At 39.5% G+C, this 25,367-nt stretch overlaps 1 protein-coding gene and 1 non-coding gene across 2 annotated transcripts in view; both read left to right on the top strand.

The window, feature by feature from the left end:
* The first annotated feature begins 3,358 nt into the window (after positions 1–3,358).
* Positions 3,359–25,367, top strand: part of Slc35f4 (solute carrier family 35 member F4) — a 241,260-nt gene continuing 219,251 nt past the window's right edge. Inside the window, exon 1 of the mRNA XM_031361875.1 lies at positions 3,359–3,798. Within this exon, the coding sequence (XP_031217735.1) occupies positions 3,696–3,798 (103 nt within the window). The 5' untranslated portion in view covers positions 3,359–3,695. The remainder of the gene's footprint in view (positions 3,799–25,367) is intronic.
* LOC116085575 lies at positions 9,086–9,228 on the top strand. The gene has a single exon (XR_004116651.1). It is a non-coding gene; the product is annotated as a U4 spliceosomal RNA (small nuclear RNA).

Raw genomic sequence — 25,367 nt, 5'->3', positions numbered from 1 at the left:
ACTATCTGTAAAGAAATTCAGTGCATTCCCAGGGAGCTGAGCATGGGAAATATTCCCTGGAACAATTCTGCCACTTGGGGTAGAAGAAAAGACTCTGCCCCAACTTCTCACACCAACACCCAGGTTTCTGGATCCCCAACACCTTTCAGCTGAAAGGTAAATTAGCAATGCTTGCCTTTGCCTAAAATTAGAATAAAAAAGCTCTGTCAGCATTCCAAATGGAGCAACTGATGATGTAATAGCTAAATATTCAAAACAGCTTTCTTTAAAGTAGAGTATGAAGGCCATGACGTTTCCTTCCTAAGTGTATTTTCCTGATTGGCTGAAAGCCAGATGTTTCTTAAAACATCAACACTGTGTAAGTTGTTTGAGGTAAACTCTGTGAACAGCCCATATGATTGTATAAAAGAGTGTTTTTCTCCAGAAAGAAAAGTTTCAACATTCTTGGCTCTTCAAGCAGTCCTATTACTTTTAGCTAAAGAAAGAAGTCACACTACATTAATTTCTCAGTAAAGTGGGGAGTAATTTCACCCTTTTGAGCAATGCGTGTGTATACTGTGTGTGCTTGTGTGCATTTGATTGTGTGATATACCTGTCACATGAACTACTTTGCAGTGTTTGTACACATGTGATTGTGTGTGATGTGCCTATCACATGAACTACTTTCCAGATGATGTGATATATTTTACCAACATAGATAGCTTTTTATAGCCAGTTAGCATACATACCTAAGCTACCAGATCACTAAAATAAATACATCCCAGATATCAAAATTCAGGACCACAGTTGGATGCCCTTAGTTAAATGCCTTTAACATATAACTAATATGTTCCAGACAAGAGTTAGAGAGATAGTTCCATGATTAAAGGCATTTCCTGCTCTTCTAAAGGACTAAAAATTTGTGTCAGGCGTTTACAACTGTAATTCCAGTTTCATGCAATCTGATGCCCCTTTCTGACCTCTGACCCCATCTTCTCTCTCATATGCACATATCCACCTCCATATGTATATTATTAATTATTTTTAATTATTATTTAGTATTAATTAATTATTAAAAATTGTTATTCTTAAACTATTTGTAAAAAGTGTTGAGAATTTTTTAAAATTGACTAATGATTTAAAATGAATGGAGAAATATGTAAAAGAATCATGAGAACCATAAGACATTTTGATCTTCATTTATTGAATTACATCTAACTGTAATTCTTTCAGAGTAGATATGAGGCAATTTTATAAAAAGGAATATCTGTTTTGTTTATGGAAATTGATTTAACACACAAACACATAAATGCTTTAAAAATTCTTCCCTCCATACAATTTCTATAATTTTAAAAGGATGCCCGAAAGAATATCTGAAGGAAGGCTAAAAGCCATTAATATACTTGCAAATGAGAACTTATCACTAGCAGAAGTTGACATATATCTAGAGATAGATGCATATATAATACACACATAAATATACGTGTTCCCTCCATTGAACAAGCTTGTTGGTTACAGATTACCCATGTTAACTATTTCAGTTGTCCCTTTACAGATAAAGACATCTGTAATTGTTCTCCTATTTAAAAGTTTACTTCTGAGTCAGACTATAAATACTATAAGCACTAATAGAACAAAATCAGTTTCCTTTCAAGTCTACATATTAACATATTTGTTACTTTTGAAGTCGTTTTATTTCTCAAGTTCTCTTTTATTAAAAGCACATGTTAATATGTGCTGTTATAATGAACGGTATTAAGTACATACTAGATGGACTATGGGTAATTTATGTTTTATAAAAATTTGAAAACAAAGGGAACATTTTAAATGAATGTAACTGACATATCTTTCTGTGTGCAATGAATGTATTTTATATATGATTTGCTATTCAAATAGTAAGACTAACACAATCATGCTACAAATTGCTTTGGGGTGGAATGAATATAATCCTTTCCTTTTTAGCTTTACATATTTAGCTTTTTCCCCCATTGCTTCAGTATCACAGAGCCCTTTGGCTCTGTCTGACATATTAGCTCCTTCTCCTCTAACCCAGTAAACAGGTGCAGCTGGAAATTGGTTTCTTTAAGGACTCTGTTCACAGCCACAACCATCTGAAGTTTAGTCTCTTCTTGAGATGCCCTGTGGAGCTTTGTATCTGAATAAAAATGATCAACACACTGTGGAATTTAATACTGCATTTTCATCCACACAAGCCCATTTCACCTTAGGGAAAAAGCTTGCATGTTTCTTTGTGCTTAAGGGCCCACAACACAATGAAGAAAACGCTGGGAGGCTTTGGGCAGGGACTGAGAAACCAACTCTTATTTTTGTTCCCTTACATCTCATGATCTTAGAAATGTGAATATCTGCAGGTAGTCAAACATTTCTAGAGGAAAGGCGGAGGTAGCGTCCACAAAACTGATGATTGCCTCCTCCCTCTTCTCACACATCCTTTCGCTTCTGAGATGGAGACTGGAAGATTACTTTTTAGGAGACAGGGACTGAAATCTGTGAACACAGTAGGTAGCCTTTGCTCCTTGCATTCCGCTAACGCTGGGGCCTCTCATCAACTCAGAAGGGCCATATTGGTGTGGAGGTTGCTCATCCTGATCACGGAGCTTCAAGAATGTTCTGCGTAGATAGAAAGTCTTTCTCTTTGGACTTTGGAAACAACTCATGTGCTCAAATACAATTTGAACGCCCTTTCTTCTTCTGTGTGTTACAATAAAGGAGAAAATATTCTTTTCTTAGATTGTGGGATATTTAGAATTGGACAAATGAATGTACTGTGCTTGATGCATGGCCTCAGCCTTTGTTGTGCTTATTGGAGGGTAGAGGTCCCATGTAGACTTTCAAACTCGGGACTTGAACTCTTAAAATCTTTGCGTTTACCAGGATAATTATAATTCACACACCACCTGATGGAGATTTGGAGATTCTCATTCTCTCTCTCTCTCTCTCTCTCTCTCTCTCTCTCTCTCTCTCTCTCTCTCTCTCTCTCTCTCTCTCTCTCTCTCTCTCTCTCTCCTCTCTCTTTCTCTCTCTCCTCTCTCTCTCTTTCTCAGTTAGTGGAGATTCTTTTTTTTTTCAGTTGATAAAAGGTAAAAAGGATCCTTGGTTGTCTAGACAAGTTGTTACAAGTAATGTCTGTGAGTGCTTTCCATGTCCACAGACCCAAGGTGGAATGGGCAGCAGCCTGGAACAAATGCAGGGTAGAAGTGTTAAACTGCAGTGTGCATCTTTTGAATTGCTAGCCCCTAGTTCTGTGTGAGTCTCTCCCACCAGCAGCAGTTCACCTTGAGCACCTAGCCACCATCCTTCCCTCAAGTGGGCTTGGGGGTGTCTACTTTTGGTAAAAGGGTTAGCGGTGAAAGTCAGAGACCAGGTGGGGCGCCCACAAGCGTCCCAGACCTGGGTGGGCGTCGGAGGTGAGGGGGCGCTGTTCGGGCAGCAATGAGCTGGTGGCGGGCGGTTGAGCTGCCAGGCTGACAGAAAGGACGGCCAGAGTGGGGGCCGCTCCGCTGCCGCTGCCGTTGCAGCCGCCGCTGTGATGCGAAGCCAGAGCTGCGCCCAGCGGTGGAGTCAGAGCTGGGGCGCGGGAGCACGAGCTGCAACATCAGCACCAGCGGCGGCGGCGGCGGTACCTGCAGTAGCTCCCGGGCCCCGCGCTTTGCTCTACGCCCCGCGGCGCCGGGAGCCGCCGCCCCGCGTTCTCTATGGATGTCAAGGCGGCCCCCAACGGGGTGGCCACCATCGAGGACCGGATCCTGCGGATTACTGGCTACTATGGCTATTACCCGGGTTACTCCAGCCAGAAAAGTAAGACGCCGCGACGCGGTCCTGAGAGAACTGCGGGCGGGAGATAGCTCAGGGGCACAGGGGGACAGGGGGACAGGGGTGCGGTGCCGGAAGGCGCGCGGTGGGACACCTGCAGCCTTGTCTGCTCTCTCACAAATATTGTCCTGGCCTCCAGGACCCCGGGGAGAGAAGAGTGTCCGCTGTCCACTGTCCTCGGTGCTGAACCTCGAGGCAGCCATTGGGGCCAGGCGCTTGAACCCAGGAGTTTGGGGACAGTCGCAGTCTTGGAGGTGGAGGCGTGCAGAGGATAGGGCAAGCGCTCCTGATTGTCGTCGGTCAGCCTACCGGTGGCTGATTTATGCCTGGAGGATGCTAACATGGCTGTCCCACTAGCTGACCATCAGCCCTTGGGATACCTACTCAGAAAGGCTTGACTCGGTGTCAGGGTGCTCACCCCACGCTGGGGACAAAGATTGTGGGGGGCATTAGTTGGTTGCTGTTGAACTGTCTGGGTGGGTCAGCTTGTTCACCAGGGCTGGCTGAAATGTTGCCAGCATGGTAATTGCTCGTGATAAAACGTCCTTAGAAGGTTCTTTACCCCCGGGCAGTGAAAAGAACCTGCTTAAGTGCCTGAATTGTGGAGTTTGTAGCAAGAGACCACGCAAAAGGCGGGCAGAGTGGGATTGGGAAGTGAGTCTCGGCCACCTACCCCCTCCACATGTCGCGGCCACCTCTGCGCTGCTGGATTCCAGCTTTATTCTGGCTAGACAACGCCAGTGTCTGCAAGGTTGCTCTCAGGTTTTGGAAGCAGTCTCATCCACCACCACTCCCTACACACAGACACGCGCGCACACACACACACACACACACACACACACACACATCGTGTTGCTGGGAACAAGCATCGGGGAGCATTGAGGGTCTCTATGTTTCTAGTCTCCACATTCTGTTTCCCTGACACAAACCCACCACTGTATCTGCTGGGATTAGTTCTGCTAAGCACCAAAGTGAAGCCTGTCTTCCCCCACCCCCCCTTTAATCTGAACTAGGAGAGTAGCTACACTTTAATTTCCATGCAGGTGGAATTTCAGTTTTCTTTATCAAAGCATTTCTGTTGCAGAAGAAGGCTCTTAACTGATGTTATTTTTAACCAGACGCTCCTTAGATGCATTCTGATTGGTATTTATCTGTGACAGTTTGGGATGCCATCAATATTACAGGCTCTGTGTGAAGCAGAGGACCCACACAAATCTTGACACATAGATGAGAAAGCACTTCATTTCCAGGGCTGTGCTGTCCCTCCATTGAATTATAAACCTTAGCATTGTCCTGTGGGCCATTCTACAGATATTTTCGAGTTTAATATTTTATCTGCTCTCTGGAAAGGCCTATCTACTTTGGATGTTTCTGTCTACTTGCTTCTAGCAGTAGAGGCTTACATTATTCATTTTCCATACAAAAGTAATTATATAGTGTTAGAATTTCTGGAAGGAAAATCACATGCTATGGAACATTCTTTGAAATCTTTTTACTACAAACACAGATTTTTGTGGTTGTTTTTCTCCTTTCTTTCTTTCTTTATCCTATTGGCACTAGGTGACTTCTTTAACCCTAGATATGTGAACTGGAATCTTCACTAGAAATTACTTGAATGTCACTTGTGAATATTTTAACTAGAATCCAGGCATTTGGGTGGTCAAGAGAATGTAGAACTTCTTTCCAAAATTGCAGGGTATTGTAATTTTTGTGACAATGGTACTTGGGTTAATGAAGAGCAACCCAGAAAGAATACTAGGAAAGTGGCGTTTTAGATAAGAATATGTTCATATTTTATTTTTGTACTTGCACAAAGAGCTGCACATGTTCCATTTGCAAGACAATAACAGGGCAAAAAAGGGGCTGTAACTGGGATGAAAATGCTTTTGGCATATTATTAGTGGTGGGCATCTGCCTAAATTCAGGACATGTGGTTCAAACTACGAAGACAGCAAGTCTCAGAACAAAGAGCTAAGGGTAGTCAAATTAACTCTCAGGATGTACACTGTTTCAGACCAAGAGAGACATTGTCATTTTGCGTATACACACACACACACACACACACACACACACAGAGAGAGAGAGAGAGAGACAGAGACAGAGACAGAGACAGAGACAGACAGAGACAGAGAGAGACAGAGAGACAGAGAGAGAGAGAGAGAGAGAGAGAGAGAGAGAGCTGGAAGACGGCCAGGAAACCAAACACCATGAAATAATCCTGCCCTTAATGCAGGCTTTAACTAGTAAACAAACACACTGAAGCAAACCAGTACAATATGGTCAATTGATTTAGCTGCTATCAGGACTGAGCAACAGCTTGTAGAAAGTCTGGAGGAATCTATTTAGGAAAAGGCTACAGAGAGGATACCAGATATGAGAAGACAAGATGACTTCTTCCTTTCCTGACTCATCACATATGAGATCTTCAGGATGGGGTGCTCTCTAGAGATCTACACTTTATGAAGATGGATGGGTACTTGGTTTTATGAAAATATGTCAAGATCTATCTGTTTGTTAATCTATCCTGTTTGTCGACTTGTATCTCATCCAGAACAAACTCTGATAGGCTGAAGAAATAAAGAAATGTAATTAAATATTTAAAAAGTAAGGTATTTTATGGGCTACAGATCCATTAAAACAGTTTGACTTAGTGATCAGTTTATCAAACACACAAACACACACAGGCATGTGCATATGCAGCACAGGGTAAAGGCTGATCAAAATATACTGGGTAACCTTGATTTATCTGTGACCAGGAAGAGACTCATTGCCTTATCAGTTGTTAATTGAGAAATTCTTCCATGTAAGGGATGTGTCTGAAAAGACATAAGAAAGCATTTTCATTTGGGGAGTTTTAATTCTCATGGGGGAAGAACCAGAACATAACCATATAAATAGTTTTGTATATGTCAAGGTGACTTTTAAAAGACTGAAACGATAAGAGAGTGAAAATTATGGGAGGCAGAGTATGTCACAATGCTAAATAGGAGCAATTAGCAAGGTTGTGGAAAATATGAAGGAGTTAGCCATGTTCACATCAGGAGAGAGACATTCCAGGTAGTGATATCAGCCAGTGATGTGTACCTGGCTGATATGGCAGGAAGCAGTTAACAAGGCCTTGTACAATAGAGTCTAGTGAACAACCGGGAGAGTAGCTGGAGAGAAGGTCCTGGGGATAGAGGGAACTGGGAGAGAAAAGACATTATAAGTTCTTGTCAGTCATTTGTGTTGTTCTCTGAATGACATAGAGAGCTTTGCTTGGATCCTGAAAGAGGAATAAGATAACTGGTATTAATCACACCAGTTAATACATTATCTTGGTAACCTGGGTGAGAGGTAATGGTGGCCTGAGAGACAGCATTGGAGGTGGAGATAAGTGTTTAGACTCTGGGCACATTTAACATTAGAACCAATAGTCACCTGATATACTATATGAGGTACTGGTAGGAAAAATTAGAACAAAATTTATGGTTATGTTTTAGGGTTTGACTAAGTTTAAGTTGTCATGAGGAGAAGTATGGGAGACATCAATGATGGATAACATTTCAGATATACTCAGTATGTTGGAGAGACAGAGTCAGTTTGGAGTCCCATGATGCCTGATTGGAGGAGCATTGGGGATTTTCTAGCATTTAAATAGCTTATAATGCCCAAGACTGGTTGAAATCTCCAAGGAGTAAGTATATATAGAGAAGAGGTGAGGTACAAGGACAGAACCCAGGAGCACTATACTTATAACATTTAGAGTCTGGTGGAAAAATAGAAACCATTCAAGGAGACCAACACATACACTTCCAGGGGAGATAGGGGGAAACTTAGGAGAGTGAAATACAGCAGAAAACAGTGATGTTTCAGGAGGAATGGTTAGAAAAGCCCAGTGCTTCAAAGTGTCAAGCATAATGAAGCTGATAACTGACCATGCATATGACAAAGGAAGACCATGGAGACTTGATGAGACTGTGGACAAGAGATGGTGGATGGGATCACACTCACTAGATTACATATAAAAGACACTTAACAGGGGAAATTGGAAACTGTAAATAGGGGTTCTTCAAGGACTTTTGTGCAAAGGGAACAGAAGAAATGAAGGCAGAAGGTAAAGATGGGCTTGAAGTAAATAGAACATTTTAGGCCAAGAAAAATGACTTAATAGACAAAAATTAGTGATGTCATAGAGAGAGAGAATACAGCAATTACACTATTTTAAAAGGAATATACAGAAGCCAAAGATGTGAATTAGGCTCTAGATCACTGAAATGGTGAAAGTTTCTTCAACTTCTCTTCAGATTGCTTTAGTTTTCTCCTGAGCGAAAGCAAAACTATCAACTGCGTAAGAGTGGGAAAGAGCCCATAGAAGTTGTTGGGGAGAAAACATGAAACGTTAAGACAAACAGATGAGTAGATGAGCCAAGCAGGTATTAGGGTCATCGGATATTTTAAAATGAAGAGTAGACAGTACTGTCCTCTTCGCTGACACAGCAAAGGCACAGAACAAGTAAAGTGGGTTTAGCCAGACTTGTAGAATGTTATCCAGTGGATTTAATAAAAATAATATGGCAAAGGAATTACACTAAGGGAGATGGTATATGATTGAACATGGAGCTTAAAACTGGCAGAAGCAGAGGAGACAAGAGATAATCACAATTAGGGACAGTTGGAGGAACATGAGAAGACTGGGGAGTTGAAATGCCTCAGCATCACCAAACATTAGTGGAAATCAAGTTAGGAGTTATGTGGTTAAAGGGAGGGCTGTGATGTAGGATGAAATGGGATGTGGAGTACTTCTTTGTTGATGTAAATCACCCTGTTTGTCAGAAAGAGGTCTGGATTACTGTCTCACCACATCTTTGCTTCAGGTAAGCCTCAGCTTTTGAGAGTCCAGCCCTTCTCTGAAGTATCCATTAGTAACTTCTAAAAACCTCCCAATCCATTGCTGAGTGCAGATAGTGAGTGACCAGGAACCTTTTTTTGACCCATGCATTTGTCCTTGTCTTGTTTTCTTTTGGTAGGCTGAGAGTGGGTTCTATAGTGATATTCAATCATCAGCTGAGGGTTCATAATGAACGCCACCCCCTTGCTCTGTGCCAGCTCTATCAAAAGAACTCTTCCCATTTCTAGAAGAGAAGAATTTAAGTATGTTTACCATCAAGAAATAGTAAAGTGTAAGGTGACAGATCAGTATATCTGATATGATATCTACCCAATGCAAATTAAAACATTCCACTGTGCCTCAAAAATAGGTACAATATATGCCAACCAGAAAAGAAAGTAAAGCTTTGCACAGTGGCAGTATTGTAGCCAATGAGGTTTATCCGAGGTGCTATTATTGCTAATAGAAAAGAAGAGGAAAAGACCACCACCTACTTCTGACACTTTGGTTCTCTGGGAGTGCCAAAGGAGGCTTTGCCTTAGCAAGTTCTCAAGGTCCGGCTTTCTACTTTATCCTGTTGAGTTGATTCACTCTCAGGCTTCTCTCTCTCTTATGCAACTGTACTCTTGGGTACCTCTTTCGTCTATATCAGGCCCATATTCCAAACTTTCTAGTAGCACACCTACCTGAATGTCCTCCAGGCATGTCACACATAGAAGAAAGTCATCAGTCTGTCTTTTCCCTCTGCATTATGCCTGTTAGCTTCCAATATCTGTACTGAACCAATCACCCAGCTCCAGAGGTCTGGAGTTTTTTCCCACTCTGCCCTTTCCTTTGCTTATTATTTTGCTAATAAGCCCCATCTATTCTACTCTAGTCATGTGCTTCTGTCTATCTTTTCTCAGCCTCAAGCCCTGTTAGCACAGCATGGCTACTTGATGATTTCCTTCTGTAAAAGTCTGTTCATCTAACCTTCCTGATCACATACCTGGAATGGTCTTTCATTTTCTGTGAAATAAAATCTAAACTCTTTAGGATGTCACAATCAAAGCCCAGCTAATGTCTTCTATTTTAATAAACACAGTCCTCTCTATTCAAAGTGCCAGATAATGCATACTTAATGCAGACAATCTGGAAGGCACAGAAGCAAAGAGAGATTAGAACAAAATTATTCATAATTTCACCACCAAGAGGTGGTTAGTGTTAACACTTTAGTATATACATCCTTTCAAAAATTTTTATAACTTCACATGCACATGTTTTTATTTTGTACAAAGTATTTCTTCTATTGGTCTCTACTAATAAGTTAATTTTAATTTATCCACCTTTCTCATATATAGCATCTTAACCTGCTTAACTAATCCCATGTAATTTTAGGCCTAAATTTTCCTTTCTCATATCCCATCTGGTCTTTACATGTGCTCTCTGAATCTCATCAAGAATTGGCTCACTGTTTTAATGACACTGTTGTCTCCATGTGCTTTTCTTTCTCTGAGTTTTACTATATACACTGGTCCAGATGCTCCTCTCCCTGGTGCCTTCCACAGAAGGGAAAGCTCCTATTTGTATTTGAAGGCTCTATTTTAAATGTTGTCTTATACACATTGTCAGCTGGCCCCAGGCTGAGTTAATCCTCCCTCTGTACTTCTAATGTTGTGTGCACACCTTTCCTGGAGCACTTAGCTCGCTATCAGGGGCTGTTGCTTTGCATGAGACTTTCTGATTCTCAGAGCTTGGAGAGGACAGGGACTTACTTTTATTTCAGCTTGGGCAAACTGCTCATCTCTATCAAGTTTGTAGTACTAATAAATGAATGATTTCGGTATTCCTTGAAAAAGTACTTCTTCCATTGAAAGAGAAAAAGTGCGTGTTGGTAGTGATTGGAAGCCAAGAAAAATTATCACCACCAACAAATGGATCAAGAGGATGTTGCTGTTTGGAGAAGAGTAAATAGCAGCCTGCAATCATCTGACCTGATGGATTAAAGCTTGGAACACATGAGTCCTTATTGTTAGCATTCTGTCTAAGCTCCACCCCACAGTTACCTGGCAACAACCAGGTATGCTCCTCCCCACAGTTACCTGGCAACAGCCAGGTAGGCCTGGCCCACTATAAAAGGGCTGCTTACTCCCTCCTCTCTCTCTTCTTCTCTTGCTCTCTTGTTTCTCTCTTGCCCTCTTGGGCTCTTCCCTTTCCCACTCCTTTCCCTATTCCCTTCCCTTCTCTCTACATATTCATGGCTGGCCTCTATTTCTCTATTTCTCTACTCTCTCTCTCTGCCTTTCTCTGCCTCTGCTACCCTCTTAACTCTATTCCCCATGAACCAAATAAACTCTATTCTATACTATACTATGGTGTGGTTGGTCCCCCAGGGTGAAGGGATGCCTTGGCATGAGCCCACTGAGATATCATCTTCCCCCATACCCAACTACACACCCATAGGACATATCCCTTCTCTATCGTTTTATAAACACATCACTTATAGATGTCTTAAAATGTTCTGTGTTTGAGTGAAGAAATAAAAGGTAGTTGCTAAAAATACAGAATAGTATACATTTGTGAAAAGCATTTAGCAAGAAAATAGAGTTCCCACAGCCCTCTTTTGAAATGGTCTTATGGGTCCACATGACATAATATTAATGTATCTCTAAGCACTTGCACCAGGGTGAGTTATGCAACTGCAACTTCCAAGTGAAATTATTGCAGTAGGTATTTACTCCTGTTCATATTTAGTGTACATCCTGATGACAAGATTTGTGCTTCTTTGTATATGAAGATGTGTCGTATAAATATTTACAAATAATGCCATGGGTATTTGTCACTGAGTAGATTTTTACAATGCTGTTATACAGAGTAGTAGTTTATTGTGGTGTATATTTGTATTGAAAAGAAATGTATAATAAATGAAACAAACATGCTATAAAATATTTCTGCTAGTTACCCACATTAGGTTTAGCATTACATTTTAGATATATATCAGATGCCTGTTGGAGACTGAGGTCTAACCCGAAGGCCATAAACTGACAACAGGAAAACACAGAAGAATCTATCCTTCTGCTTTGCCACTTGGCAGCCTCTTAAATGTGCATACAAAGATTAATTTCTCAGGACAACAATTTTATTTCTGTAAAAAAAAAAAAAAAAAAAAAGGTAGGGGTGAATAAGATCTGTTTCACAGTGTATTGGTTTTGCCTCTGTTACTGTGATAACACTGACCAAGACCTATTTGGGGGAAAGGGTAGAGTTCACCTGGCATCAGGGAAAGAAGCCAGGACAGGAGTTCAAACAGGAACTTGTCGGCAGGGACTGAAGCAGATCCATGGAGAAGTGCTACTTACTGGCTTGCTTCTAGATGTGCTCAGCTACTTTTCTTACACCCCCCTTGTCAGTTATCAATACCCCAAGTGCCCCACAAACACGTGTACAGATGATGAAAGCAGCAGAAGGGTCCTTCTCCCCAGGTGTGTCAAGGTGACAACCAACCTTAGCCATCACACACAAGTGGTTGACAGGATTAAATAAACAATGTATATAAAATGCCAGGTTATTAAATGCCCAGTTCAGCATACGAAAGCCTATCAGGATTTCAGAGGAAACAAAATGAACAGATATATAGTTCCAAAGTTACTTAATTTTTCCTTGAGTAAATTATTTGCTTCTTTTTATGTTTTTCACAAAATTCAAAATTGCATTGTGAATGGTTGTTCCTAAAAATTGTTTTATCAAGATGTTAAAGGCAATTTATCAGTTATCACATTCACAAGGATACCTATTTGTGGATATTGCCTACCCTTCCATTTATTTATGGTTGACCCAGTGTTGTAACCAAAACATTACTACTTGGACTGTACCAAGACATATTTTATTTAAATGGACTGGAACTAATTTGTCAGGAGTGTTTGTATCATAGACTAAGCCAGAATCAATAAGAAATAGGATGAGTCTGCATGCCATGCCTGGAGGTTGGGTACTCAGGCACCAAAGTGGCAATGTGGGAAGAAGCCTGGACACACACACACACGGGGGGGGGGGGAGACAGGGAAGAGTGCGCTCCCAGAAGCAGGATGTGTACTTTGAATGGTTGGGGTGCAGGTTGGATAAAGAGACAACAGCGGCAGAGGAAGTGATGGGTAAGATAAATTTGGTAATGGTCTTTGGGAAGTGGCATTGTTCTTCTACTATGTAGAATGTTAAAGAAAACGTTCTTTCTAAAGGCTATTTATATAGCAGTAAATATAACAGGCGACTGTTTTATGTTGTGGTTAAAAAAATCTTTGTATTCTTTATAGTTACAGTTTTAACTTAAAAAGCATTTAAGTACTTCTAAAAATAGAGGAATATAAGGAAGAAAAATAACTTTGCTTTCATAACATAACTACTGATAATTTGGCTAATTTCTTTCCAATCTTCTTAAATATATGTAGGCCTTCATTTCTTGGATTTTTTTAATTTAATTTTTTTTTTTACTTATTCTCTTTACACTCCGCTCAGTGGTTCCCACCTGATCACCCCATCCTACAATCCTTTTCCCATCTCCCATCCCCTTCTAAGCAGTATCCTCCCCAGGTATAAAAATAGAAGCTATAGTTTTTACCATTATAGCTATAATTCTCTCTCTCTCTCTTTCTCTCTCTCTCTCTCTCTCTAACACTCACATATGATATAATATATATACATAAAATATTAATTTTATTTTATGATGATTTGTTTAACTGCTTTGAGAGGCCAGAATTGAATTCTTTCAGAGATCTTGGCTTATAGAATTTGGGAAAACTGGTTCTCAGTCATTTTAGACTAAACACAATGGAAGGACCCAAAATGTTAGAAATGACTTGTTTGTTTTAGGAGCTGTTGACAGGTCCTGTGGTTTCAAACATGGGTTTGAAGGGCAGAGATAAACTGCTCTAAGTGGGACTCGGACAGTAGCCTATGACTGGGGAAACAAGAAGCCCTCTCCTTTCTGGTAGGTGTTCTTCATTCTTGTCTCAGCAGCAGGCTGGCTTCTCTGTTTCCTTGCCCAAATGGTCAAAAATAGTCACTGCCACCACTTTTAGTGTTTGTATGTCCTCTATTCAAGAGCACAGACAGATTGAGCAAGAATCTCTTACTTCTAAATCCAGATTCCTGGGAAAAGGCACTCTTTGTTCCAATTTACGGCACATACATAGTCTAGCTGATAATGATTGTCTTAAGGCAGACTTACCCTGTCCTGGCTACCAGACTGGCCTGCAGCATCATTGATGGTGAGAACAAGACAGGTTTTAGGGAAAAGGGTCAGTTAACCAAAAAGTCATTTTGATAGCAATTTGTTGCACAGAGCTTTGTATACATTTGTCTTTATTAAAGCATAGACTTTAATCCAGATTCAATCTCAAGCTGGATATTTAGCCCAAACAGGTAAGGTTTTTACTATGCAGTCACATGGACATGAGTTTTGATCGCTGGAACCCATGTAAAGCTAAATATGCGTGTGTTTGTAATCTCAGATTTGGAGACGCAGATATAAGCAGATACTTGGGACTCACTGGCCAGCCTGTGAACTCCAAGTCAAGGAGAGACCATATCTCACAAAATAAGGTCGACAGTGCCAGAGGAAAGCCGATTGAGGTTAATTCCTAGCTTCCACATGCAGATATATTTATGCAAACCTCTTCTTTCCCAAGTTTCAGTCTGTTCCTCTGGTCCTGATAGCCTTTAAATATTGATCTAGATTATATTTTGTGAGGCTATAGACTGTCCTATCCTACAAACTTGGAAAGTGCAGGTGTCTGCTGTGAGTGAAATTTTTGTGGAGTTTGCAAATGGCACTGCAGGATGTTTATGAAGCTTTATTGAGGTTCACTGATTAAATCAAGTTTGGAAGACATTTTTTTTCTAGGTCAGAGAGGGCAACACACCAGTGCCTTCAGATCAGTGTACTGTAATCAAGGATGACATTTAACATTGTATATTTTAAACAGGGATTGAAAATTACAGTCTTCTGCAGCCTGGGGTTTGCTATTTTTAGACTTGGACCAGAGCCAAGATGGCCCCAGTGAGGTGTCAATAATGTTTTCTTGGTCTTGAAAACTGGACACAGAAAGTAAGAATTATTTTGCCTTATTAAAGATGGGGATTCCAAGGGTGTCAGAGCATGCAAGTTTTACTGTAGCATCTTAGCATGTGCCACAGCACACGTGTTTGGTGTCTGTCTTAAGGTTTTGTTTCCACCTGTGTTTAATTCTAGGCATTTCAGAGGAAAGATTCAAACCCAGTGAGTTCAGGAATTACTTGGAGCACCATCATCTCTGCTTGGAGTCAGAGTGGCAGGTTCTATAAAAGAGGCATACATGCCTGAAATTGGATCATTAGAATTGTCAATATCTTTTTAGAACAAAAATATTTAGACATTGAGGTTTTAGTTTTCAATTATTTAACATAAAGTGGATAGTGCCTGGTTTGATCTTTCTGATCCACATCAAACTGATAGCCACAGTCATTTAAAATAATTTATTATTATTATTAATATTATTATTATTATAGAAAGTATCTTACTATATAGTCCAGGCTGATCTCAAACTTGCAATCCTGCTTCCACCTTCTAAGATGGGTTGGTTACAGGTATGTATCACCATCTGCCTACCTCAAGGTGATCTTTCAAGAGCCTTAATTGGGTCTTACCATTCCACTGGTTAAGGTCAGCAGTAGTGTAGCAATTTCAGTGAGAATGTCCCTCATAGGTTCAGATATATGAATACTTGGTTCCCAGTTAGACTTTGGAGATGTTTTAGACACGTGGAATTATGTATGGAAGTATGTAACCAGAGGTAGGCTTTGAAGGCTTAAGTCCTCTAGCCACTTCCTCTTTGCTCTCAATTCTCTGCCTGCATTTGAAGTTAAGAGCCCTCAGATGACTTCAGCTGCCTTCCTGCGGCTTGCTGCCATGCTCCCTGCACTGTTAAGATAGACTCTTATCCTTCTGAAACAGTGTCTGAATAAACTCTTCTGTAAGTTGCCTTGGTCGTAGTGTTCTAATACAACAACAGAAAAGTAACATTTACAAGTGGTTCCTGAAACTCTTCAGAAAACTGTAATATTCTGAACCCAGGTTACAAAGTCCTAAATAGTTATCTCTTCAGCTGACCCTACTCCTACTTCTTTTCCTTATGCTGGGTCATCTTGGCACACACTCCAGAACCTTTCGTGTCTCAGACTGACAGATCCTTCCTTCTCTCTTCATGGGACAGTACCTCCTCCTCACTTACCAGATCTTATATTAAGTGCCATCACCTCTAAAAGGGCTTCTCCACTCTCCACTTCTATCTTCTCATGTGCTTCGCCTCCAGAGCACTTACTGTGGGCCACAATTACAGGTTATGTGCATTTCGCAACTGCTTAATGTGTTCCCTGCCTGTTAGGCTCTTAGTCCCCTCAGGGTAAGGATAGGTCCATTTGTTCAGTATTGTGTGTCGTGCACAAAGAGCAGTATGTGTGTACTTTCTAAATAGTGTTGAATGAGCTTTATTAAAAATTCAAATAGACTTAACCAAGTTTTTTATTTGGGATATCTTCAAGTGTACAGAGAAGTTATGAATGCAGTACCGAGCTTTGCTGTGTTCCCCGCACTTACCCTTGCCCACTGTGAATACTACATCATTATGTAAACATGTGTCGATACTATAAAACTAATATTGGTACTTTGATATTAATTAAGCTCTACACTTTATTTGACTTTTACCAGATTTTCTATTCATCGTCTCTTTTCTTTCTGGAAAGAAAGGCATCTTACTACATTTACTTGTCCTTTGACTCAAGTAGGATTTAACAGATTGCATTCAAATCAGCAATTTGTTTCAAAATATCCAGGGGAACTTGCTGGGTATTTTATGGCTTGGCTTGAATTAGATTTTTAAAATTTAACTACTAGTTTTCAAGATGATGTAGAATTAAAGTCATATTAGAAAGAATCTGTGATATGACATGAGGTAGCATCTCAGAGATTTTCTACCATGTAGAACACTGAGTTCTTAACATTTCAACTGTTTAATATTTGGAATGACACAGACATATTTGAAAATATAAGTAAATCTGTGAGTTAATAATTCACTTCAAATGCACATATATATATGTATGTCAGTTTTTATTCAGTTTATTTTATTGTGTGGGAATTTTACTTTCATAAGCAGATTATTATTAAAATATGATTCCATTGAATTTTATTGGCTTTTTATAATCTATTATTATGTATAAAAATGCATATACTTTATACATAATACATGTATCATATAATACATATATTGCATAATATATTTATTATACAATATATATTATCTAAAAACTAAAATAACTCAAATTTTTTAATTTAAAAAAACCTGTTATATTTAAAAGGTGATTTTAGTGAGAAAATGTCAGTAGTTTGAACACAATAACATTGGAGTGGTCCAAGCACCGTGACCTACAGCCCACCTTTGACAGTCAGCTGTCTACCATTTAGTGAAATCTTAACAACTTCTAAAAGTGACTCATGAGGACATAAAGAAACAAATTAAATTAGAGGTCTCACACCTCATTTTGCAGGAAGAAGACCTCAGCAAACCGCGGATTCCCCAAAGCCCCTCAAAGTGAATGAGTCCCATACATTTCATTAAAACTCAAGTCAATGACATTGTTATTGAGCAAAGGTCTGTGCTACCTATGTCATCTTTATTAGCAGGGATGGAGTGATCGACTCATGCCTCAAAGTTGAGGTCATTTAAGTAGTATTAGCATTCAGACATCCTACAGCGGATCCAAGTAGCTTCATAGACTTTGTCTGCAGAGACATGCTATGACACATTTTCATCTGTGGACCTCATCTTTCCATGGAATTGTATCTCAAAAAGAACTTGCGGTTTCCAGCTACCTTACAATGATCATTGTAAGGCTCTGAGTGAAGAAATGCATTCACTTTCTACATCTGGCAAGCAAAGCCAACAATGAATGTTCTTCTTGTTATATTATCCTAGGAGTGGGTTTCCTTGCTGTTAGAAAAATGATACAAACATCTTCCAAAACATCATCTAAAACTTCAAGCCATGGTTTCTATAAACACAACAGCTTCCTGGTAGTTAAGGAGAGTCCTATACTACTCTTATACTTGATCTCTATGTACTTAATCTTTATATTATCCTGCACATTTCTTTCTTTTAAAAACATCTGGAGAAGGTAATGACTTAAATCCTGATTCTGATAGATCTGACTTGGGAAACAATGGAGAAGGTTTCTTGTGAGGTCATTGACTGTATTTCCAATGCTCCTCCATGCTGATGCTTAAGGTAGTAAGTTGCACTGACATGCGAGGACTGCTTCATCTCCGAAGCAGCACAACCTATTTTTCTCCCAAAGTACAGTTTTGCTTGGCATTGCAACTTTTTCTGTTTCTCAAAAGGCTCACAGAATGAGTCCTTCAAACATTCAGGAGCATTCACAGAAAATCTGGATGTAAAGGTTTTGTGAGGATCAGTTTTGCTGGGGAAAAGTAGAATAGCTGCTGGCATCTCTAATATTTATGTCAAAATTAATGTAAGTGAGTATATTTGAGGAGAGGATTTTTTTGATAAAGGTGTGGGTTCCATTTTTATCCCGTTATCACCACAGACTAGTCTATTGTCCTTTTCCAAGTCACGCTAGCTCCCAACGTTTCTTCACATGATTAATATTTGTAGTGCTTAGCAACCAGTCTGAATACTTTAGGTTGCAAGTACAAGGAACTCAACTTACACTGGGTAATCAATAAAGAAACTTACTCTCTTAGGTTATAGAAAGTTGCACAGTGATATGTTTCTGACCTGGTGGCCTTTGCTATAAAAAAGTAGTCAGACGAAATCTTTCCTCTCTTATTTACCTTATTTCTGTGTTGCGTTTTTTAAAAGATTTCTTCATTTCAAGCCTATTAATTTTCTTATTTAAAATTTCACTAAAGTTTTGAGAGCTCTATTTTAACTTATGAATATTTCTTTTAAAATATGGCATACTTTTTTTTATGAATATAAAATATGCCTACTTTCCCAATGATATAAGTACATTTTTTTTTAAGTTTTCTCCAAATTATATTAAACAAAAATGGTCAGGGGGATAAGGACTGGACTGTAAAAAAAAAAAAGATAAATAAATCTATCATCATTAGTAATCTTGGAAGTGTTTGGGTTTTTGTTTGTTTGTTTGTTTGTTTAACTGCTTACATTCTACACTAAAGATCCAAAAACTATCTGGAATCTGTGACAGTGGATGGTGAGTTTTATCATAACCATGACAAACTCATTTGAGAGATCAACATAAAGAAAAAAATATTTATTTTGGTTTCTAGTTTTGGAGGAGTCTGCTCATGGTTGCTTGGGGTGGCACGCTTGGTTAAAGCAGTGTGGTGGCAGAAGATTATGGTAGGGAAAAACAGGGGTTTTTGTTGTTTGTTGTTTGTTTGTTTTGTGGTGGACAGTGAGCAGAGAGAAGGTGTTATAGGAAGGGCCCGCATTATGATATTTGACTCCAGGGCGTGTTTTTGGTGGTCTACTTTCTCCAACGTGGTCCCTCAGGATCCAAAATCCATTGACTAGGTCACAGCTTTACATAACCAGTCACTTCTCAGAAGCCTAGCCGCTGACATACAAGCCCTGAATACAGGATAAGGAGCATTTCATAATCAAACCATAGCAGTTGGTGACCAAGAACTAAGAAGAGTTCTTGATGTTTTCCTTCTTTCAAGGTACCGTGTCTGCATGCTGAGGTTTCAATCATTTTGACAAATATCATGAGATCCTAGATCAGACAGTCAAAGGACCTTCTCCCTCACAGTACAGCAAACAGCATGACCTCATGTTCACCTTTCCCTTAATGCTCCCCAAGTTCCAAAAGTACAACCTGGATAATAACAGTAGACTCTTCGTGTTGTTGGCTTGTTTCATAGCTAAAAATTCTGAGCTCAGTAAATCTCAGCAATTTATAATGACCTATAGGCAAACCTACTTAAACTTTGAGAACTTTGCGTAATATCTTAATTACTTTGGTCTTTTGTTTGTTTGCTTGTTTGTTTCTGTGATCAAACTCTCTGACCAAAAGCAATCTGAGTTGGAAAAGTCGAAAGGGTTTATTTTAGTGTGTGTGTGTATGTGTGTGTGTTGTGGGGTGGGTGTGTGTGTGGGGGGGGTGAGGATGTGTGTGTGTATATGTGTGTGTGTGCGTGTGCGTGTGTGTGTTCGTGTGCGTGTGCGTGTGTGTGTGTGTGTGTGTGTGTGTGTGTGTGTCACAGTTCATCACTGAGAGAAGTTCAGGGCAGGAGCTCAAAACAGGAACCCGGAAGCATGAACCTAAGTGAGGACCATGGAGCAACACTACTTACTGGCTTGCTTCTCCAGCTTGCTCAGCTACTTCCTATACAACCTAGAATTTCCTGCCCAGATATGTCAGGTTGACAATTCAAGGTAATTATGACAGGTAACAAACTTGCCTTCTGTACTACATGGAACTTTGAAGTTTTGTTTGTTTGTTTAGGTTTTGTTTTATTTCATTTGTTTGTTTGTTTTTGTTTTTTAACCTTCCAAATATATGAATTGAATAGGCTCTTTCGTTGCACTGGATTGTAAGAGAGATCACGGTTCCTAATGGGTACCTGTCTACTAGGAACTTATTGTTGAATGATTGAGATTTTTTGACCATTCAGTATCACTTCATTAAGATCTGTTTTCTCGGATCACTGGTCTTCTAAATCTCATGATGACCCACATTCTGTGAGTTGAATTGGAGAGAAACTTGTATGTCCTAATGAGCAGTGTACATAGGTTCTTGTAATTTTTCTGTGGTTTTAGTATACTGCTCCAATCTTTACTCATACCTGGTGTCCCTGTAGACTTATGCTTGAACATCCATGGAGGGCTAAGTTGTTGTATTGGCCACAGAAAAGGGAGCACAGTCAGTCTGGTGCTGTACAGAATTAGGGTTGGGATTAAGAAGCCATCAGTTATACCAGATAGGCTTATCTACAAACACCACTTCCATTTGGTATTAGCAGGAACTAAGACCACAATTCTAGGGCTTTGGAAATCTTTATTGTAAAAGGAACGAATTTCCATGTTGTTTCCGCCCTGCTTATATTTCAGTTTTCTCAACCTACCAAAACATTTCCTACTTTTTGGCTTCTAAAATTGTATAAGCATATTCTCTCTTGATTCTCCCATTCTTACGAATTTATGCCTTTAAATTTCATTTATTGAAATTTTAATGGGATATCCTAAATGAGGAATTTGGATGGATCTATTACTCAATCTGCCATCTTTCCCAGAAATGATCATGATACTTTGTTTCTTTGAAATTTTCTGACCTGAATTAGATTTTTTTATGAACCACAATAAATAGCCTATTCTTAGTGGCAGAGTGCAGTATCTTTATTTCCTCTTAGTGGGAAGCTGTTTTAGATATCACAACATGAGAGTAAATAATATTATATTGTCTCTTGATCTGAATGTTGGTTATACAGATGTGTTTACTTTATGTAAATGTCATCAACCTGTACTATTAAGGTTTGTGCTCATTTCTGTATACAGGAAATATCACTATATAAATTTTGCTTTAAAAATTGCACCTTGCAGTCAAATGTGATGACATATGCCTCTAATACCAACATTAAGAAGGCAGAAGTAAGTGGATCTCTACAAGTTTGAGGCCAGCTTGGTCTACATGGTCTACATAGAGAGTGCCAGGCCAGCCACGAGCTATGGAGTGAAACTTTGTCTCAAAATTAAAAATAATTGTACCTTACACAATTATATATCATATTATGCTGGTCTATTTTACCTTTGTTTACAAGAGTGCAATATAAGTGAACTTGACATAATAAAGTCCATTTTTAACATTCCAAATTAAAAGAACATAAAGGATTACTTTCATGAACATTCTCAGTTCCCTAATCTTTAAATATATCTCTTACCCCTTACTGCTATGAAACAAAAGATTCTCAAATACTTCATTTCATATTCAAAACACCTTGGACTTAAAAATATTCCCTGTCCTCAATGTATTCTGTCCTGGTTAAAACAAATTCTTATAGAGGAGACCCAGATCTCAGTACTTCTTAAAGCTCTCCCTAGAGATACTAGTGAATAGCAACACCATGATCAGAGTCTAGGATTGTGTTCCTCAACTACCTAGTTCTTTACCAACAATTTTATATTCTAAATTTCCAACTTATCATAGATCAAAGGTCTGGGAAAAGTCAATAAAAGTTAATATTTGAAAACAGAGCCATACACTGAATTGTTATGGTGGTGTAGTAGTGTTGAGTTGCTGTATTGATTTCTCAGTACTTATTTTCATAGACAATTTTTATATTTCTATATTTATCATAGACTAGTAACAGCTGGCATTCAGGACCAGTCTGCAGGTCAGGATAAGAAAGTACCTCTCTGTTTGCCGGTTACAGCAGGGTTTCTACATCTTTTCCTTTCTAAGGGAAAGAATCATTGTGTACACTCAGGAGGATCAGGGTTGGGTCAGTAGTGTGTATTCCTACATAATCTATCTGCCCTCACCACACACATATCACCTGCACTTGGATTCATGTCCTAAATGTCAGAGCATGTGATGAAAATCACTGTGAATAACTAACTCTTGCATTCATTTGGGAGTTCCCAGGTGCTGTTTTTCATCATCTAAAATGATATAAGAAACATTCTTTTATTTTTACCATTTGTTTGTGTGCCTATGTGTGTACCTATGCATGTTTGTGAGAGTATCTGTGGAGGCAAGAAGAGAGTGTTGGATCCCTGGGGCTGGATTTATAGGCACTTGTAAGCCACCTGATGTAGGTGCTGCGAACTGAACTCAGGTCTCTAGGAAAAATAGCAAACACTCTTAACCACTGAGCCATCATTTCAGCCCCTCAGGAAATATTCTTGCCTATAAAAGTCTTACTGTGACATCATTTATATTAATAGTGGATCTAATATATCTTCAAGGTGGGTATATAGATTATAGGGAAAATCCAAATGACTTCCACTCAGAGGCCAGTGGGCTGCCTGCTGCTTATACAAGTCTAAATGAAAGGAAGTAGGAACCAACAAGCAACTTGACCTAGAAAGCACCATCACTATTTGCCAATGTAGAAGGTATCTCATCGGGTCTGTGGAGCACGGAATAGATAGTAAGGCTTAGAATTGGTAGGATCTGCATCTGGGAAGGAGTTCAGAATGAAGTAGATATGTGTTCTGATTTGGACATATTATCTCAGTGTTTAATTGAAATAGCTTATCTGATTGTCTTCATCTTTTATGTTTTCCCTCTTTACTGCCCAGGATAGACATGGGGTAGCCACTTCAAATAGAATGGTACACTGGGAAAACAAAATTTGCTACAAACACTGTGAATTTCACTCTCTGTCCCTTATGTGTTTTTTAATAAAGCAGCCTTCAGTGACCTTATTACTGCTTTTGACTTCTGTTACATTCCAATTATATTTGTTGGGAGCATAGAATGTATAGCTGCCTTCTTAGTGTGGCTTAAGGCTCTTTTCTGAGAAGAACACAGAAATTAGGAAATAAGGAGACAAGCTTATTTCCTTTGTACTTAGATATTTATTCCAACCTGATGTAGTTACTTGATAGATGACAGAAAAAGAAGACATGGGGTCTCAATCCTTCTTGAGACTTCAATCTTCTTTCAAATTGCGAACAGTACATAAAGCTACTACACACAAAACCCCAGTATACATGGCGTCTGGCATAGAAAGTAGATAGAATGCTTATCCAAGAAGTCCAGGAATTTGGAGATCTCAGCTTATGTTGTGAATTGAATAAAAATGGCTCCCTGTGGGCACATGGAAAGTGGCACTGTTAGTAGGTATGGCCTTGTTGGAGTGGGTGTGTCCTTGAACGTGGGCTTAAAAGTCTCAGATGTTCAAGCCAGGCCCAGTGTGGTAGTCTCTTCTTGCTACCTGCCAACCCAGATGTAGAATTCTCAGCTCCTTCTCTAGTACAATGTCTGCTTACACACTGTCATGCTTCCTGCCATGATGATAATGGATGAAACCTCTGAAACTAACTGTAAGCCAGACCCAATTAAATGTTTTCCTTTACAAAAGTTGTCTTGGTCATGGTGTCTCTTCATAGTAATAGAAACCCTAACTAAGACAGCTTACACTAAGACTGAATAGTTAACATTCTCACAGTTTTTAACAGAACATTCATCCACCAATATATGATACACAGTCATAATAGGATTATAATTAATATCAGGATGAAGTCTTTTCAGAGTAACTTTTGAGGACTGGATGAAGGTTGAATGTTTGTAAGACACTAACACGATGAAATGGCCAGAGTCTTAAGTCACTATGTCACACAGGGGATTTAAGTTGCTACAGCCACTGCTCTATAGCTGTGCCCAGTTTAACCATTATGGGCATAACACCCACAATTTCACAGCTGCTCTTCAAACTGCTACATTAGCATCCTGTGACAGATAAGAAAAATGGTGGCTCACAAAGATTGCCTGGATCAAGGGCTTCTGTCAAGTGTCAGGGTTAGAACTTGACCTCAGATGAGACTGCCTCCCAAACCTGTTCTACTCTAGAGATAGCTTCTAGAGAGAGCCCAAACTTCAACTTTGTCTTTGGTAGAATGTAACACATATCTGACAAAGTCTTATTCCAGGACCTAAGTACAAAGTCAGTCTTAAAGATTTTTTTATTATAAGATTAAGAGAAATGTTCTAACTTAGGGAAAGCCCTGAGGAGAGATGAGCTATGGCTCAGAGCAGCTCCACCCCTGTTTCTCTTGTCTTCCTTCTTGTTGCTTGTGCCTTGCTAGTTTTAAGTGTGGTAGAATTTTTTTCTTCCCAACAATATTCAGACACTCCCAACTTGTTGAGTCGATTTAAGAAAGAGAGAGATCTGGGTTCTCTGAGTACTTAGCCAGGAAATAGCGAGCCCCTCTTCTGTACCCCTTGGGACTAGCAGATTTCCCACTAATTGAAACAGAATTTTCTGTGGGTATTCCATTACCTCACACATACACCTGCCCAAGGTAGAGGAGGTTAACGAATAACAATAGTTAAAAATATTCAGTCCAAGTTATGGTAGGAAGCAAATAACCCCCCAAACTGAATTGGTTGGTTAGAGGAGGGAACACTTCACCAACATGGCTGTGTAGAAAGAGCTACCTGACAGTAGTTCTTTAGGAAATGGTAGGTCACCCACATCCTTCCATGAGTTTCTGGGCATAATCTAGTTCCTGGTGATCTCAATAATAATGTTCTCTCCCTTATATCCCATTGCCTCCAGATGAGCACTCTCCATGGGCCAAGCATCACAGAAATCAGAGGAAGGGGTCTTGTAGTGGGAGCCTTCAACTTTTCAGCATCTAGAGTATAGAGGAGTGTGGGGCTAGCAGGGATTGGGTCTGGGAGGTAAATCCAATGTCTCTAGCCCTCCAACAAGGAGAATCTCTGTTTAGGGTTAGCTGTAGTGACTCTCTACAATTCAGAATGCCTTTTATCAGAAAAAAAATGAAATTTGTCATTTATTATGAGTCCATAGATTAGGTACTGTCTGAAAATGTAAAAACAGATCTCAATACTTTTAAAATAAGCATCCTAGATAAACTGTCAGCATGAAGTTTTCCACAAGATTTATAACTTTTTATCTTGATTACTTTTTTCTATTGTCTTTCATATTCTCAGCACA

Source organism: Mastomys coucha, unplaced genomic scaffold (genome assembly GCF_008632895.1).
Source record: "Mastomys coucha isolate ucsf_1 unplaced genomic scaffold, UCSF_Mcou_1 pScaffold9, whole genome shotgun sequence".
Taxonomy (NCBI): domain Eukaryota; kingdom Metazoa; phylum Chordata; class Mammalia; order Rodentia; family Muridae; genus Mastomys; species Mastomys coucha.
This window is presented reverse-complemented; position numbering and strand designations above follow the sequence as displayed.